Source organism: Protopterus annectens, chromosome 3.part0 (assembly GCF_019279795.1).
Source record: "Protopterus annectens isolate FY-2018-M chromosome 3.part0, PAN1.0, whole genome shotgun sequence".
NCBI classification, from domain to species: domain Eukaryota; kingdom Metazoa; phylum Chordata; order Ceratodontiformes; family Protopteridae; genus Protopterus; species Protopterus annectens.
In genome coordinates, this window is record NC_056731.1 from 225,685,834 (window position 1) to 225,706,002 (window position 20,169).

At 39.0% G+C, this 20,169-nt stretch overlaps 1 protein-coding gene across 1 annotated transcript in view; it reads left to right on the forward strand.

Annotated features, from left to right (window-relative positions):
* Window positions 1-19,379, forward strand: part of LOC122796810 (ATP-dependent translocase ABCB1-like) — a 1,504,949-nt gene extending 1,485,570 nt beyond the window's left edge. The window contains exon 27 of the mRNA XM_044065546.1: window positions 17,417-19,379. Coding sequence (XP_043921481.1) covers window positions 17,417-17,614 — 198 coding nt within the window. The 3' untranslated portion in view covers window positions 17,615-19,379. The remainder of the gene's footprint in view (window positions 1-17,416) is intronic.
* The last annotated feature ends 790 nt before the right edge of the window (window positions 19,380-20,169 follow it).

Sequence of the window (20,169 nt, forward strand, 5' to 3'; positions counted from 1 at the left end):
AGCATAGGCAATCTGCTCCATCACTGGTTCGGAGACAGGTAACACGTCTTGGATTTGTTCTGAAATTCATTCCTTCAGATGGTAAAATATAAGATCTCGGTTCCTCACAAATGTTCTTCACCATTCCCACTCGGTCATATCCTTTGCATGTGTGCATTCTTACAACTTCTCCTTGTAGTAATGGTCTAAGGGGTTTACTGGTGTTATCATAAGCCAGTACTGGTAAACAAATGACCTACATAAGTAACTTCTTTCAGCTTGAATTTGCATTTCTGAGGATTCAGTTTAAGACTTACTTCACGTGCATGGTCTAGAACTTTTCCTGAGATTTCTATCATGTTCGTTTTCATCATTGCCTCCAGCAATAGTGTCGTTTACTGTAATAGTGCAAGGATAACCGGAAAAAATGTGTTCCATGGTACTTTGAAAGATTTCAGTGACAAAATTGATTCCAAACAGCATTCTCAAAAATCTGTATCTACCAAATGGTGTACTGAATGTAGTTAACAATGAAGATTTATGATCCAGTGAAATTTGTCTAAAGGAGCTTTTTGCATCTTAGACTGAAAAAAACAGTGGAATCTGGCATGAGAGCAGCTTTACACATCAGATGATGAGGACGCTTAAGTGCTTTAAGTCTCTTGGATCAATACATATTCAAATATCATCTGAGCTTTTCTTATGAGCTATGACCATGGAGGATACCCATTCAGTCAGTTCTTCTACTGGAGTATGGACCCCTAAATGCACCATTTTGTCTAGTTCTGCTTTTACTTCACTGTGCATTACTACTGGAATCTTCCGTGCTGGTCTGACAACTGGACTTACTTCATGGTTTAACTTCATGGAATTTGTGACTGAAAGTTTACCAACCTCATCTTTGAAAATATCAGCATATTTACTAAAAATATTCTGTGTAAAACTATCATTGTTACTCTTACTTATATGGTTAACCTCTTTATCAAATGAAACCAGTCCCATTCTCAGACTGTCTATGAGGCCCAACAGTGACTGCATGTGTCTTTGGACTATGTAAAATTGCAAGTCATATCTGTTTCCAGCAGAATGATATGAAAGGACTACTGCACCATCAGTCTGAATCTCTTCACCACCATAAGCAACTAGTTTTGCTGAATCAAGTTTCTCACTAGTTTTTACTCTAGCAATCTTTTGTGCTGACATAAAGTTCCAGTGTCTACTTTAAGCTCTACATGTTTTCCATTAATTTGTACAGTACAAAATACTTTACTCTGTGCTGACAACTGATAGTCCACTGTATTAACTGTTTCACTGATCACAGACACACTATCAGCACAGAAAGCTTGTTCACAGCTCTCAGAGTTTGCTACAGTCTCTATATGATTTACTTGCTTCTTTGGATACTCTCTTTTAATATAAGTCTGTAACACTTTAGACTTGCAAAGCCTTTTGAAATGACTCCACTTTTTACATTTGTGACATTGCTGACCAAAAGCTAAACACTTCTCCCATTTAGGTTCATGACTGCCTCCACAATTGCAACAGTTAGCAATGAGGTATGCATGTCTCCCTTCGGTTTATATATTTTTTTCTATCTTAACTTTCTGTTGTACACTATCAACATTCACACTAGCAGATACTGCAAATATGCTTTTTTCATTTGTAAGGATATTTGTATGCTTTTCTGTCATCTCATATATTTGGTAAATCTCGATGGCTTTACTCAATGTCAATTCACTATCTCAAAGCAAAATCTTTCTCACTGCATCATTATTAACATGACATACAAGACCGTCTTTTATCAACTCATCTCTTACATCACCAAATCTGCAAGTTTTTGCTTTATGTCTTAAGTCGCTAATATATGCTGCAATAGTTTCACCTGGCTTTTAATTTCTTATGTAAAAATTATGCCTTTCCATTGTGATGTTTGTTTGAAGGTTACACATTTCACTAAATTTACATTTTAAGCACTCGGGGTCTTCCCACGTTTTCAGCTTGTATGACAATATGATAGTTCTCCACCTCCCCTGCATACACGGTAGGTGCATACACACATGAACTTTTCGCTCAATGGCTTTTGAACCAGGTAAATTGAGAAGTATAAATGCTTTTGTATGTGTGTCTTTATTAGAAAATTCAGCCTGTATTAAAATATATTCTTGCTCAAACACTTGCCAATATTCGGCAAATTATTATCAAACACCAGCGGTTCAGGTCTGCGAAATGCCTCTGCCATAACAACAAATTGCTTTTAAACATACATGTAGACCTGGTACTTGTAATTTCACTGAAATGCACAACAGTCTCTCAGAAAATGCTTTGTTTTAACACTGCAAATATCTCAAGCACTCCAGATACTGCAGACACATTGAAAAGACTTACTGTGAAAATGTCATGCATTGTGAAAAATTTGGACATTTTAGCCTTTTTGTACATTTTAAACACTTCGGAGATTATTTCGAACACTTTAATCATTATGTTGCTATTTAAGAAATTTCAAATATCTCGAAAATTATTTTGAACACTTTGAATACTATGCCACATGTTTGGCAACTGAAAATCATTTGAAACTAATTTAAGTACATTCGAATAACCACTAACCTGTTTGCGAGTTCACTCCTGGATATTGCTCCACTTTTAACTGTGTGCCTCATAGTTTGTGAGCTGCTTCTACTTCGGATCCCATTCTGATACCATGTTGCATATCTCATCTATTCAAATGAGACACTGAGGCACAGAATGCATTTAAGTCTTTTATTATACAAACACACATATTGCGGTGGTGGTGCTGCGGTAGCATTGTCACCTCACAATTAGACGCTGTCCTGTTCGATTCTCAGCTAGAGCATCTTCTGTGTGGAGACATGCATGAATGGGTGTACCTTCGTTGAAGGTTGTGCATCAGGGCTGGCAACTCGGCACGTGAAAATCTACTGCCAATCATTAGCGGACTGGAGTTCCGCTGTGGCGACCCCTAACCGGGAAAAGCCAAAAGACACAACACAACATTATACAAACACACATCAGGAGCCATAATTTGTACATATACTTTGAACTTTAAATGCTTACTGACTGATTCATTACTTTTAACACACTCACATGTGCATCTCCATTCAAACTTACATTTACATTGGCTGACTACACAAAATGGCACTGATCTCGCATGTGCTCAGTGACTTATACTCACGTGCTATTTAGCTACAGTGGCTGACTAGGTTCAATATACACACTGATCTACACAATTATCTACACATAGTTTAACTTGATACATCAAAATACAACTAGTTTGCTTTTCAAGCACATTCCTTTTGAAAAAAGTACTGCTTTCCTACTTTGTTACTTATCATAAGCCCAGTTAAAACAAAATTCTGAAGTGAATGCATACCCACACTCTCTACACCAACTATAACTGTTCATTTCCACTACCTCAGTGGCATTTTGGCATTATCTGCTAAGGTAACCCAGTACTGGCCAGTTTACAAAAGCACAGATTCCCCTTCCTCTCTCTTCCTGTGACAGGTGATTGAATGATTATATCCTGAGAGAGAAGCCCTCCGCTGTCACAGGAAGTGAGTGTTTAGTCATTTTCTGCCACCCAAAGAAGATAGTCCTCTGACACCTCACAGGAGCCCTTTGCTGATTTTTCCAGCTTACTACTTAGCTAAGCCCCATTTGGGGACCCTCTTCCTCTCATTTTATTATTAGATTTGTTTCTTTTTCTGTGTTTATGCTTATTTAAAAATAATTCTTCTATTATTGCATTTTGTTCAGTCTTTGCAGTAATTCCTGTGGGAATGTCTGCTTGTAGCAGTGTTTATTTGGTTTCTGTCTTTAACAAATGCTTGTTTTTTACTGTTTCTGAGGAAACATTCATTATTTCTGTCAGAAGTATGGTATGTATGTGTGGTATTAAACAAAAGGGGGTGTCTCATGCAGTCAGAACCGGAAATTAATCACACCTGCCTTTATTGCTGTTACTCTGCTCTATTGTTCTTTTTTGACAGGAAATATTACAGAACTTGGATTTTTCATCATTTATACATTATTTACTATATAGGACTCTGCTCTGTGTGTTTTTAACATCGGAACATGATTTTACCAAGAATGAAATTATTTGAGTGTGGAGATTTTATACTCTTTGAAAAGAAAATATAGATCTGATGTTGCCAGTTTTCTTTCATTCCTCAACTAGTGGGTCCAGGTCCAATCCTCTGATCCAACTCAGCCATTACTATAGCTCATGGCCACCTAAAAGCTCTCGAGCTCCTCCCAATGCACCAGCCCCAAACATACCTCAGATCTCTTTTGTCACTTTCGCGAAATAGATGTGGTCATCTCAGCTCTCAAGCATTTTTTCAGATACATGATTATTTCCCTGATTTTTCTTGCTATCTGCTTTTATTATTAAATATAGTGTATCATTTTTTTATATACCATTTCTGGTATTTTCATATAATTTCCCTTTTTCCCATTTTATCCTTTTAAGTTTTCTCACTGCACCTTTGGTGTACTCATGAGTACCATTGTTGGTACAGTTTTCCACCCTTGTCCTTATTTCCACTTTTTTAACTAAAAAAAAAATCTTATTCTTTATTCTCCTTTTCCATTCTACTTTCAACAATGTCTGAAAAAGGCCCTTTGGGTTTAAAAAGTGTAAGAAGTGTGGCAATAAGCTTCCATTATCTGATGCACATGAACTATGTATGCATTGTCTGGGCCCTGATCACCTAAACATAGATTGTTCTCTCTGTAAAAATGTCAACCCACGAGCTATCATGGATCATAAAAATAAGTTAATCTTGAAAGGTTTACTACCTACAGCTTTTTGGAAGCATTTATTGGGGCACAACACCCTATAATTACTTCTAAGGAGGCTTCAAAAAGTCACCTAGACTGTCTGGCTCTTTCATTCCATCTTTGATAGAACCTCAAAAAAGAAACATAGATCAGATCTGAAAGCTTCCATATCAAATCTGGCTGTCTGATCTCCAAATACTTCTTTGGATCTGAGTTTGTCAGATCCAAAGTTCCTTCCAAGAACTCAGTATTCACCATTCATTGACCCAGCACCATCTAAGGTCCCATCTCCCTTTTTGGAGAGATGGCATTCAAAATGCCCTTCTATAACCTCCTCTTGTTCTTCTAGGAGTCTGACTGAAGCTGACGTGGACAGGATAATGATGAAATTTCTCTTGGGCAGATACAGATGTGGGGTTCTCCCGGCTCCTACCCCGTCGAATAAGGAACCTTTGGTCTGCTCTACCCTCCACTATCATCTCCTTCTCCAATCTGACAGTCCATTTCTGAGTCCTTGAATTTGATTTTGTTGAGACTGTCTAGCTCTGATCTGAGGATTTCCTCAGAGTGCTCTGGCTTTGACAAGTTTGGAGCTGGATGACTCTTGGAGCCATAGCATCCCAGTCGGATCCAAGGTGTTGAAGTTGAGTCCGAAGTTTTTGGAGCCATCTCTGCCCCTCAGAACCTCGGCTTTGGACAGCAAAGCTCCAATGTGTTACTCAGGTGGAATGCCTTCAGGGCAGACAGAGCCGATAGGAAAGAAGAGTGGCTTCTCATCTCCATCGGCTTCTTTTTCCCCTGGACATTCTGCCTTTGAGATAGTCGAGAGAGCGTTCTCTGCTTCATCTGGATGGATGGTTTCTCCTCCCCTCAGATCTCTCTTCAGGATCTCATGTGTCTCTCCACCTTGAGCCTCAAGATTCAACTCCACAGGGGCAACCAGCCCAACCTCTCCAGGCTACCCAGCATGTTACCACCTTCTCTTCTGATACTTCTCTGGAGCATCCCACTGAAGAAGTACCTCAAAAGAGAAAGTACAAAAGGAGGCACTTAGATTCCCCTCAGGAATCTATCACTGAAGATACTGATTTCGATGAAGGGGAAGGATTCCCAGGATCACCACTCGATGGCATCTCATTTGGAGACATACTAGAGATCCTTAAATAAAGGGGTGGTTGGTCCTCTCATAATCATTCTCCAGAGGTATCTGGCCTGTCTATATCCTGAGTTACTCTGCCTGCTGATGACTTCATTGATTTGATCTCTAAGTGGGCATGGAAGAAGCCTGACTTGGTTGAACCTATCCCCTAGACACCAGATTGCATTCTGGCAACACTGGCAGGAAGAGAGCTTTGGAGTAAGGGGAGAACATGCGCATGCCATGGTCATGGTGGTGGCCACTAAGAAGGAATTTGCAGAACAAAGTTCCACTCTCCAGCCCCTTAACAGGGAGTCTAGGACTTTGGACAGATTTGGGAAGTGTGTCTACACTTCAGCAACCTTTGCTGTTAAGTTGCTGAACTGTTTGGCACATTTAACTAGGTTGCAAACAGATTTGATAAAAGAACTGTCAAATTCAGGCATCTGTGGCCTCACAGTTGGTCTCCCTACAGTAAATTTCAAACTTGTTCATGAGGCTTATCTCTTATGCAGCTGAGGGTACCTCAAGGGGCAGCGGGTGAAGGCATTTCAATTAGGAGGCATGCCTGGATGTGCTTGTGTGACTTTGTGGAGCCCTTTAAGTCCTCTTTCATCAATGCTGCCTTTGACGGAATTTCTTTATTCAGCCCCAAAGTGAAGGACACTCTCCATGTGCGAAAAAGATGGAAAGACTCTCTCTGCTGTGGGAGTACATTTTTCGACTACTGAAAGGACCTTCTCTAGGAACCAACGAGGTGGATGAAAAATGTGGTTCAAAAAATCTCAGGGTCCTTTCCAAGATCTATGTGGAGACAGTTCCTCCAGAGGCAAAGGGGGAAACTCAAATGGAAGACACCTCCCACGTGGCAGAGGTGGCCTGCAAAACCAAGTATCTAAAGATTTTTTCTTGGATAGACCCTATCAGCACTCCTGAAATGAGGCCCAGTTTTCCCCTCTGGAGGCAATTGGGGGTCATTTATCCCTGCACCAGAGAGCCTGGCTAGATATCATAAAAGGTACATTGGCGCAAAGGATCATATCCAGTGGTTATATAAATCCTCTTTCCCTTCCACCTTTATCCTCATGCAAGTTTGCTGATGTTCCACCAAATCAGAGGAAAACAACAGTACTAGAAATACAAAAACTGCTAGAAAAAAGAGTCATCCAAGAGGCCCCACCAGCCCAGACAGAATCCAGAACTCATTTAAGATTCTTTTTAGTGCCAAAGAAAACAGGACTGGAGACCAATTTTGGATCTCAGCAACTTGAACAAATCAGTTTGCACAAAGTTTCGGATGGTCATGTTTCGGTCTATTTTGGCCTTTTTAGGCAAGGACAAGTGCTTGATAAACCTTCAAGATGCGTACTGTCACATAAAAATGAACAGTCAGTCCAGAAGGTACTCTTCTGGCTGGGAGCCAGTCATACCAGTCAAGAGCCCTGCCCTTTGGTCTCACTACAGCCTCCAGGGTCTTCACCAAATGCAGATCAGTGGTAGCAGCTCATTTGAGACTGCAGGGATACTGGGGGGGGGGGGTGTTGTATCTAGACGACTGGATCATCACCACCCCGACCATGCGTCTACTCATAAGAGTGAAAAATCAAGTACTCCAAACCTGCTTCTTTGTAGGAATTACAATAAATTACAACAAATCTCAGATAGAACCTTCTCAAATATTGGAGTTTATAGGAACATTTTTTAACACAGTATCTATAACAGCTTCAACTCCTCTAGCAAGAGTACAGACAATCAGGTTTGAGGTCAAGAAAATTGTTCACAGTACCAATGTACCTGGTTGATTCTTCAAGCCTTGGGGTCAATGTCAACTGCCGTCATTTTAGTCCCACTGGCAAGATTTCAAATGAGAATTCTTCAATGGATGCTCCCAACACAATGGTCAATTCTTTATCAAGAGTGTCAGTCTGAATAAGAATCCCTCAGACCTGCAAGAAATACCTCTGGTGCTGGATTCCATCAGATCAGGTTCTACAAGGCCATCCTTTCATTCTTCCTCAACCCAAGACTATAGTGACCATGGACACATCCTTGATGGGAGGGCACTTCCTGGGGTAACCGGTCCAAGGCAATTGGTCCCCCAAATATGCCAATTTGCATATCAATGTCCTAGAGATGAGAACAGTGTTCTTAGCATTGCAGGCCTTTCAGGAAGCTCTCCGTTTAGGGACAGCTATGATTCAAACAGACAATATATCAGTAGTTTAGTACATCAGCAAACAAGGAAGAACTAGATCTTAACCCTTGTGTCCAGAAGCACTCAGAGTGTGGCAATGGACAATCTCATCCAACTGCTTTCTGACAGAAATGCACATTCCAGGGAAGGCCAACATGAAAGCAGGTACATTGAGCAGGTCATGCTACCTCACACTTGGTCTCTCAACATGAAAGTGACAGAAATGATTTTCCATCAATGGGACCAGCCTTGCTGTGATCTTCTTGCTTCTCCCCTAAATGGCAAGTACATCAGCTTCTTTGCCCTGATCCCCTTTCTGGTGGAATGAACACTGGACACTCTGCTCAATGACTGTCTCCCCTGGTCTCCTCTAGGCTTATCCCCCGACTCCCTTGATTCCCAAATTTCTGCAGAAAGCTGTCAGGTTGAAGAAAGTCATCCTCATTGCACCTTACTGGCCTCGACAGGTTTGGTTCTCCTTTCTTTGGTCTCATCTGCTTTACCCACCTTGGCTTCTGGATCCGATTCCAGACCTCCTGTCACACCTGTCAGGCATGGTTCACCCAGATATCTCAAACCTAAAGCTGACAACATGGCTCCTCCATTTCCGTTAATAGCCAGACAACCTATGTTCTCATTGTCTGTCCATCATATACTTTTATCTTCCCATAAAGCTTATATGAGGAAACTTTTGCAGAAGTAGATGGAAGAGATTTGTTTTTTGGGCACATCAGAAACATATCAACCCTTTTTCAGCCACTGTACAAAGTGTCCTAGATTTTTTGGCAACAATTTTCAGTGAAGGATCTAGCTCCACAACCATTAGAGTTCAGTTGGCAGCAATCTCTAACTTCCATATTGGATTTGAGAATTCTTCCCTGGCCTAAACTAAGCTTTGTAAGGTTTTCTTGAGACGTACAGTTCTACTCAGACCACCTTATGAAGACCCTACATCACCAGGGGAATTGAATATATTGTGGCAGGTCTTAATTCATGCCCCCTTTGAACCAAAAGCAAATTGTGATCTTTAATTTTTCACCTGGAAAGCGATCTTTCTAGTAGCTATTACCACAGCCAGAAGAATTTCAAAATTTCAGGCATTGTCCTCTAAACCTCCCTACTTCATTTTTCATAGGGATAGGGTAACATTACAAACCAATCTGTCCTTCTTAAGGTGGTGTCAGAATCCAATGTCAACCGGTGAGTTAATCTGCCTGTCTTCTTTCCAGAATTTGAAAACAAGGGAGATTACATGTAGCACTTGTTAGACATTCATAGACAATTACATTTCTACTTACACAGAACACAAGAAATTATAAAATTGGATCAACTTTTTATCTTCTTTGTGGACTGCAAAATAGGTAAATCTGTTACAAAGGTAACTTTCACAAGATGGCTTACTAATTGTATATCTTTTGTCTACAATAAATTGGATATCTCATTATCAAAACATTTAAGAGCCCATTCAACTAGATCTATGACAACTTCTTCAGTATTTTTACTAGGCATTCCATGGACGATATTTGTGCAGCTGCAGCTTGGGCTAATCCTCATACCTTTATTACTTATTACAAACTAGATCTAGTCTTGAGGGGAAGAGCAACCTTTGGTTCAGCCATGCTCAGGAATATCTTAGAGTCCACCCAGGATTTCAGGTAGCTGGGGACTTTGTCCCAGTAGTTGAGGAATGAATGAAAATTGACAACATCAGATAAAAAAGTTATATACTTATCATAACGTTCCATCTGTGTTGTCCATTTTCATTCTTCCTCAACTTCCCACCCATCAGCCCCCGTCCTTTGTCATTATGGAGTTTTGGAAGAATGAGAGTTTATAAGGACACCACTGTGCTATATGTTGAGCTCCAGATAATGGCCTCTTCTGTCAGGAATATTATATTAATATTTCTTACTTTATGTCATCTAGCGAACAAGATCTGAGGTATGTTAGGGGTTGGTGTGTTGTGGGTAGGAAGCAGGTCGAGAGCGTTTAGGTGGCGACAAGCTGTAGTAACGGCTGAGTCAGATCTGAGGATCTGATCCAGACCCAATATTTGGGGAAGAATGTAAATGGACAACACAGATGAAATGTTATGGTAAGTACATAACTTTTTTTTACAATGCTATTAAACATTATTTTATGGCAGTTTAACATGATTAAAGTGCGTGGAGTAAATTTTTAACACTGTTTTGTCACATTGTTTGCTTTGGTGTTTGGACATTCTTTAATTTCTCTTAGTTGTAAAATAACTCTGGTAACATTTGAAACTGTTTATTTACTAGGACATACTTATTACTAGAAACTTTAAGTGCTTATTGTGATACATTATCCAGTACTGTCAGTTTATTATTTTGACTGGTGTTCTCTTCCCTGACTTGATGAATCCTGACTCTGGTACCCTCCATTAAATCCAGTTGCACCTAAGAAATAAAAGTATGGCTCAGCCTATGGTTAGTGATTCAGTTGATATCACTGCTTGGCCCACAGACCACTTATCTTTTGTCTGGTCTCACGCTAGTGTAGCTGGTCTCTATGGAACAGGATATAGACACATCCTCCTGGGTTGTTCCAATACCTGGCTCAAGTATGGGAGAACCAAACCCTTTAAGTGTAGGATTAGTCCAGTGTAAGAGACCACTTGCCAGCCATAATACTCTGTCTCGTGATATTTTATATAGTAGTGAAGTTCACAAGAAAAAGAAGCTTCATCATAAAGATAATAATCAGATTATAGCTATATATAAGGCCGATGTGGTTTCCTTAGCTAAGAGTGCTCTGTAGACAGCTAATTCTTGTGGTTGTGTCCCATAGATGCCTGTAGTGCTAGTTTGACTAGAGGTCTTTCTGTTGTTTCCTGAGAATAATGAGGAATCTGATGAGGACAATAGTGATTTCCAAGTTGGCAGTAAGGGGAAGTAGATAAAGTAAAAAAAGGAATCTTGGAAGAGGTTCCCCAACCCTTTGGGTTTGGCACTGAAGCTTTCAAAGACTTCGGATCTGATTCCTTCATTGGAACCTATTAGAAAGCAGTCACTGACTTCTCTTTTTGTGGAATGTAGGTTTTTACTGGAGACAGTCAGTCCTTGGCTCTGATCTCCTTTACTTCAAGAGAACTCCTTTCATCAGATCTGTTAGCTGGCTTTGACTGCTTCTTCCCTAAGATCCATGCAGTCATCGATCAGTGTGTCTGAAGCTGACATGAACAGAATGATGAGGTAACTTTTGAGGACCCAGATTCAGCTAGGGAGTCATCCCAGTATCCCCCTCTGTTTTGGGAGCAGGAGCTGTCCCCTTCACTTCTTCATTAGTATCTCTTTCATCGGTCCAACCCTAGGATCTGGTATCTTTGGATCTGAGTATTCCCCAGGGACTAGCTGTGCCAGAGCCAGCAGCCTCAGTATCTCTGACTCCAGTGGCATCTCTTACTCAATCAACTACAAGATAGTTGGATCTCGATGGGTCCAGGAGCTGAGAGATCGGCTTTGACTCTGAGGCTTTCAAATCCATCCCTTCTGCTCGGTACTTTGGCCTTGACAGCTCAGCTCTGATGAAAACCATGTTGCTTATCAGAGAAGTCCTTAGTCATATACTTCGCTGAAATTTTGAGTGTAAACTATTTTTTAAAATATCTATTCCATGAGAAAACAGGCACTCAAGACGAGCCAACCAAAAAACACTTCACAATAGTCCACAAAAGCAGGTGTATGAAACAGTACGAATTCCACATAACTGTTGCAAAGTACAACTTTAATTTTATTATATAAAACAAATAAAATAAGTGCTTTCAAAAAATGGTACGCATGAAGTAAATGCAGCAATGCATACATGTGGGAGCTGCAATTACTGTAAGTTTATTTTAGAAGGGTATGAATTTACTGTTAATAGCAACATTGTAAGAGTCCACAGGAAGTGTAACTGCAATACGGGGAAAGTAGTGTATTGCGCTGTGTATTATTTCTGCGAATGTTTCTATATCTAGAAAACTGAAAGGAAGCTATAAGAAAGGATATTTGAACATTTGCAGGATATAAATATAAAAAAAGAAGTAAGTGCATTATATAAATACGCTGTTGATAAGCCCAACTCACTATTGATAGCCCATCTTAACATCAGGAGCATAAATAATAAGGTTGCCCAAATACATTCTCTCATGGATATGCATTCGTTTGATATCCTATGTCTCACTGAAACTTGGCTCAAACCATCTATACAAGACAACAAATTTATTCCACCAGGGTATAGCATTTTAAGACAAGACCGAAAAGCTAAAAAGGGAGGTGGAGTAGCTATACTATATAAATCCGGATTACAGGTGACCTCTATTGACTCTAAACCCCCTCTAACTAGTAATGAAGAAATACTTATCTCCAAAATTCACCTCAATAACTGTAAATCCATATACATTATTGCTGTCTACCTTCCCCCAGGGAATAACTCTAACATCCTAGAAAATATCCTAAATTGGCTTTCAACCAATTATCCCCAAGAAACAATAGTACTCGGTGACTTTAATATCAACTGGAAAAGCTGTACTTCTGAACATACCTCTACCCATCTTAACCTACATGGGTTTACTCAAACTATTAGCTCCCTCACAAGGACCAATAAACACAATAACAACGAAAGCACCCTAGATTGGATTATGATAAATAGACATCACCAAAGTTACAAAGTAGGGACTCTCCATTAGGATATAAGCGACCATGCACTCACCTTCATAATCAGATTTAAGAGTGACATCCCAAGTCCAATTACCTATAGAACAATAAGGAGTAATAAAAATTTTAACCCTGATATCTTCCAAAATGAACTTAAAGCATGCAACTGGTCACCCCTCAAAAACTTAATTCTAGAGGAAGCAGTAATCTACTTTAATACTAAATTCTTAAGTATTCTTGACCTCCATGCTCCAAAAAGGACCATTAGAACTAGGAACAAACCTGCCCCCTGGCTCTCAAAAGAGACAAAACAAAAAATGCTCCTCAGAAATAAAGTCTGGACCAAATGGCGTACTACTAAAAACCCAGAGGATCACATAAAGTTCAGACAGCTAAGAAATGATACAAAAAAAGCCATTCTGTCAGACAAAAGAAACTATTACATTCACTCCAACATACCCAGCAAAACAAACCACAAAAATTTTGGGCAGGGATAAACACACTCTTACACCCAGGCCGTTCTGTCACTCCCTCCCCTGGAGGTACTGACCATGACAATCCAAAGCAAATCGCAAGTACCTTTAATACATTCTTCACTGAGATCATTCAGTCTCTTGCCAATCAACTAACTCCTGACAGCTTATCTCTGATGCCCTCTAATACTACCTTACTTCCGTCATTTCATCTCAAACCTGTCCCCACATCCTTTATCCGTATCCTTTTACGAAAACTCAAACCTACCACCACTGCAGCGGATCTCCTTCCTGCAGAATATCTGCAAAAAGCTGCAAATGCCATAGCCTACCCCATCTCCATTCTGATTAACAGAACAATCTCTGAGGGTACTATTCCTTCTATTTGGAAGATCGCGCATATTATCCCCCTTCATAAAGGTGGAAACTTTAGGGAATTATCCAACTACAGACCTATTGCTATACTATCTCCACTGGCAAAAATCATGGAGAAATGCATTCATAAGCAACTGTTAAAACACCTAATAGATAACAACTTATTAGCTAACTGCCAACATGGCTTCAGGCCATTTCACAGTACTACTACTGCCCTTTTATCCTTCTCTGACTGTATAAACAAAAATCGCAATGACAACACTCTATCCTCAGCCCTCTTTATTGATCTCTCTAAAGCCTTCGATATGGTTAACCACCAACCTCTCATAAACATACTCAAAAACCTATCTCTTGATGCACTGGCTATACAATGGTTTCAATCCTACTTAAACAATAGGCAACAAGCAGTTCTGTGGGAGAACAACTTATCTCCCCATCTCCCCATTGCACTTGGTGTCCCCCAAGGTTCTATACTTGGACCTCTTCTATTTTCTATTTTCATCAATGACCTGCATACTATAATTCCTCAAGCTTCCATAATACAATATGCAGATGACTCCACATTAATATGCTCAACCCCAACTCCATCAGACCTTCAGTCTCTCACCCAAAAAGTGTTTAACATAGTTGAGGAATGGTTACTACACCAGTGCCTCATTCTGAACCCCCAAAAAAACAAACTCCTACTTTTTATTCCCACCAATAGGGCCACACCACTACACTTTACTGTCACATCGAACAATGGAACCATCATATCCCCCGACTCTACCACAAAACTCCTAGGGGTACTAATTGACAATAACCTTAACTTTGATAGTCACATTAACAATACCATAAAAACAGTCAACAAAAAACTAGGCTCCCTCTATAGAATCAAATCCTTTCTTACCCCACTAGCAAGATCTACTATTGCCCAGACCCACTTAATCTCTACCCTCCTCTATGCCTCCCCTATATATATATATACTAACCTCTCAAAAAACAACATGAACAAACTGGCTGTCTCCTATAACAATATTGCTAGATTTGCAACAGGCTCTATATTCAGAACCCATCACTGTATTAATTATGAACAACTAGGTTGGCTAGAGTTACCAAATCTACTTCTATTTAAACAATTAACATTTGCCTACAATATCCTGTATCAGCCTAATAACACACCAATTCTTACCAACCTTATCACCCCCTACAGCAACCTTAAGACCCTACGCTCATCTAATAAAATACTAGTACAAATAGGCAAAACCTACAATAAGGCTGGGGACTCTCTGTTCTCTAATACCGTGAGTAAAACCTGGAACTCTCTCCCCAGTGACCTGACCTCCCTTTCTTCACTAACACAATTTAAAATCAGGCTTAAAACCTACCTTAAATCCCATTAGTTATGCACCTGTATGAACCCAGACTAACCTCTCATGTCATTTTTTTTTTCACAAAGATACCTGTCTTATTACTGTGTATACTAACTGCCTAATGAAAACCATAAATATAACAGGCCTTAAAATTAATTAGATTCTCTATCTATATCCAAAAATGTCTTTCGGACTACCTACTATGTTAACAAAAGATACTTATCATAAGATTCTGCAATCAAATGTGTTTTGAAGTGAACATATTTCCTTATATTCTACTCTACTCACATCTATATGATCTTTCATGTATCAAATAGCTTAATTTTGTATTGTACTTGCACCTGTGAAATTTTGTTTTGTTTTTATATATAATATTGTTCTTTACTTTCAATGAGCTTTTCTCCCCGGGCCTCTGCTGAAAATGGACATGTATCCAGCTGGACTAGCCTGGTCAACAAATGTAAAATAAATAAAATAAATAAATAAATTATGGTTATTGATAAGTTATTGTTAAATGAAAGAGGAGAAGTGTGGCCTTTATGGCTAGAAAAAGCTGGAGTATATTGGCAATTGAAAATGGATGCAATGAAATGGCTGGGACTGAATGATTCTATTTGTATTTCAAGCGTTTTAAAATTAAGAGCTTTAGAGAGATATGTAATATGATTTGTAGAGAGCATATGAATTTTAGGTTTTTATTAATTTTATTTAGGTTTATGAATAAAAAATATGAGTTTTAGGCTTTTAAAATCGATGGTTGGGCAGTTTCAGAGTATGAGCGATCATGTGCTGATGATGTAATTTTATTTATTTTTTATTTTACATTTGTTAACCGGGGTGTCTGACTGAGCCAAAAAGGCCCCTGTTTAGCAGAGGCCTGGGGAGAAAAGCTCCACATAGAAAAAATACAGGCACATTTAGATATTTAGACATGATCAGTATACACACAAATTGCAAGACATGTTTTTACAGTGGTATGCAGCACATCAACAGTTACAGTGGAAAGAAGAAACAAGAAAATCTTAATTTAAAAATAAAGGTAATTAATAAATTTGTGGTATACAGCTGAAATTTGGAACATAGGTAGAAAACATACATAGTACACAGGTACAGTACATACATTGTAGATAGCCAGTGTTTGTGAGTAAGACTGAAAACTATTATCAAGTACTCTAGGTTTAGTATGTGTACCTTTTCCACTTTCACTAGCCTGGGGAGCAATCATGACACTGCCAACTTTGCTTGAGATGTTGCCTAATGAGGCTTTTAAAGGAGGCTTTGGACGATGTGTTTTGTATGCTAGTGGGGAGAGAGTTCCATTTTTTAGCCACTAAACTACTATATAGTGTGTCTCCAAAGCTATTATAGCTGTTGGTGACTTCTAGTAGTAGTTTGCTTGATGATCTAAGAGGCCTTTTGGCTGAGTGATATTGTACTAGGTTTTTGAGGGCAGGACACTTATTGGGGAGGTAATAGATAGAATGACAGAGGCAGAGCTGATTGTAGGTTAGGAGGTTGGTAGTTCAAGCCAGTGGAGCTGTCTCAAAGCAGTACAGTGATGAGTTCTATATGAGCAATTTGCAGCAAAGCAGGCAATTCTGTTATAGCAGGCTTCCATTTTGCTTAGTTCAGTTTTGTTGAGATTAGTCAGAATGGGAGATGCATAGAGTAGGGTGGATAGAAGTTGGGAGCGAGCAATGGCTGATCTTGTGTTGTTGGTGAGAAATGGTTTGATACGGTAGAGTGATCCCTGTTTGGCATGTACTTTTTTAATAGTGAAGTTGAGATGACTATCAGATTTTAGGTGGGAGACAAATGACATTTGAATTATAAGAGCTGAACTGTGTTTTACATTTGTATCTGATGATGTTTTTCAGTTGGGAAAGATGAAATCACTTATTTTATTTGTTTTATATAATAAAATTAAGTTTGTACTTTGCAACGGTTACATGGAATTGGTACTATTTCGTGCACCTGCTTTTGAGGACTATCATGAAGCCTGTTTTGGATGGTTTATTTTTTTAAAATACCTTTGTGAGTGAGCAGAAGTTATTTGTTAGTCTGTAATTCTTAAGTGATTTGGGAGATATCAATAGAAGACTAATGGCATGCTTGAATGTTGAAGAAGCTATAATTGTGAGGAAAAGACTGAATATGAATGTGATTTAGCAATCTTCTTAGCAGTCATTTTTAGAAAGGCTAAATAAAGTATGCACCTTTTTATCTAACTTTTGGAGAGTATTTTTGTTTCTTTATTTGACGGTTTTGAAATAAATAGTAGGGCAAACAGTTGCTAGTGGATTCAGTTGTTTTATTATACAATGGTTTAGATGACTTTTCAGACATTTTACAGCATATTCATTTTCTGCAATAAAACTAATAGTAAGTGCTTGCTTTCTTATACAGAATGTGATTTAGTAGATTTGTTTGTCTTTATTGTATTCCAGGTTGTACAGCAAGCCCTTGACAAGGCAAGGAAAGGTAGAACCTGTATAGTGATTGCCCACCGCCTATCAACAGTACAAAATGCAGATGTTATTGCAGTTATCAACAATGGAAAAATTATTGAGCTTGGCACACATCAAGAACTGATGGCAAACCATGGAGCTTACTGCAGACTTGTCAATGCACAAACACTGAATTAAGACAGCATGATTATACTTACATCTTGTGTCAAAGTTGTAGATTACTGCTGCATTCCGTCTTTGAGTTTTGTAAATAGAGAAACAGCCTAATAAGATACTACAGTAATCATGATATCACTGTTGTTGGTGTCCTGCACAGGATTAATGAAAATTAGTAAAGAACTGCATTCCTTATCTGGCATTGCTTTCCTCCCTATGAGTGGTAAAATTGTCATCAACCACAGCTGCTATCTGAAGCAGTATCAGTTGCACTGAAAAACTGGAAAGTTTGAACTTTAACATATTCTCTTCTCTTCTCCCTGCCACAAATTTTCCTTTTTTTGTCTGTATCTGGAGTACTGATAAATCATTTCTCCTGTTTATATTGAAGTATTGTGACTAATTTAAAAAGAAATTCCAAAGAGGGTGATTGAAAAAATTGCAATTTCATACCAGCTTCTAAAAAGCACATTCAAAATCCAAAAACATGTCACTAACAAGCGACTTCCTTATTTAAGTCTGTATAATATTAATGTTGCCAAATTATAAATTTGTGAGTCACTGACATATAGCAGACATTGGTATGCATATTATTTTTTCATTGTGAATATTGAGAAGTTACCATCTTTAACAACCATTTATCGTTGTCTGCCAAATAAGTCAATTTCAGTAATAATGTTGTTCTTGAATAACTGTATCTGAAAACTGCAGCTGATCTTTATTTTAAAGTGAAGTATGTAGGTTTGTATTCTGATCCGTAGTAATAAACTTCAAAGTTCCCAACACAGAAAATAAATACATTAAAACTTGCTGGATGCAACACATACACCTTTAGCATTATTGCGTTATACTTTTTGGTAAATAACATGCTTTTATTTCCTGATTACCCGATGCCTCATTTTTTAGGGGTCATCATTTAATTTACAAATTTCAAGGCTTTCCTGGTCTCTTGAATTTGGGTCAGATAAATGTTTCCTGTTTTATTGTTAAGACTTTTTTCATCTTTCCAGTAATCTTCAGTATTGTTGCACATTTGATCTAGTAGCATACCTCACCTATTTTTATATCTACAGATGCAGAATCATTTCCGCAGAGTTTTGATTTGTCTTAGTTCTGATATGTTACTGCCCAGGTAGTGCAAAGGATTAAGGCTGAGAAATGTTAATGAGCTGTTTCCTGTAGTCCAGGGACTGATTCCTTCAGCCTCTTGTTTGCCTACTATGTGACTGTGCAAGACAAGTCGCTTAACTAGATAGTGATTCTGGGCTTTGTCTGAAAAAGGTCAATATAGATCTGTATTCTACCTTAATCAAAACATTCTAGTAAAAAAATATGCTCATAATAGATGAGACTGAAAAAAACTGGGAATTCTTCATATTACTCACATAGAACAAATATATTAAGGGTAACACCGGCTAAAGCTGAAAGGGAATTAAAAGAATTAATCAAGAAGTGAAACAAGGAGTTTTAAGGAAAGGAAAGACAGAGCTGGCCAGGTTGTGTACAACTGGGATGGAGAACACAGAAGACTGGGGAAAAAATGAGTGCTAAATGAATGACGCCCTTTTGAAATGCTGGTACTCGTAACATTGATTGCTGCCAAAAGAGAATATAAAACATCTCTTTTCTCCTTTACACTTGTTTTTTGCAGGGTGGCAAGCATGTAGTTTCCATATTACTGGACTCACTGAAGCTGGACCCAACATTGCAAATGGTTACCTAAATTAATACTTAAGTCTTTAAAAAGAAAAGCAGGGGAAGACTGCAATGCTGGGGGAGAAAGGGGAGAATAGTGACAGAAGACAGTATAGAGAGGGGTGGGTTTCTGAGGGAGACAGAAGACAGTATAGAGAGGGGTGGGTTTCTGAGGGAGACAGAAGAGAGTATAGAGAAGGGGTGGGTTTCTGAGGGAGACAGAAGACAGTATAGAGAAGGGGTGGGTTTCTGAGGGAGACAGAAGAGAGTATAGAGAGGGGTGGGTTTCTGAGGGAGACAGAAGACAGTATAGAGAGGGGTGGGTTTCTGAGGGAGACAGAAGAGAGTATAGAGAGGGGTGGGTTTCTGAGGGAGACAGAAGAGAGTATAGAGAAGGGGTGGGTTTTTGAGGGAGACAGAAGACAGTATAGAGAGGGGTTGGTTTCTGAGGGAGACAGAAGAGAGTATAGAGAAGGGGTGGGTTTTTGAGGGAGACAGAAGACAGTATAGAGAGGGGTTGGTTTCTGAGGGAGCTTGCTGCTTTTAGGGAGAATAAAGCACAAGGAACAGATGAGCTGCCTCCAGGTGTCCTCAAAAATCTGACCAGTGTGATGGTACACTACCCCCATGGAGGATTTTATGCTGATCACTGGCTAATGCGAAGGTAATGAAGGATGGACGCTAACATCTGTGGTACTTTAGTACAAGTTAGCAGAAAAAAAAATCCAAGGAAACCGCAGTCCTGTTAGCTTAGCAACAGTGGCACAGAAAGTCATGGAGAATACCCTGAGTTAAAGGCTGGTAGTATTTCTGCCTGATAGCAATCAATATAAGTTTACAACTCAAAGAGGCTGTCAGTCAAACCTGATCCAGTTTTATGA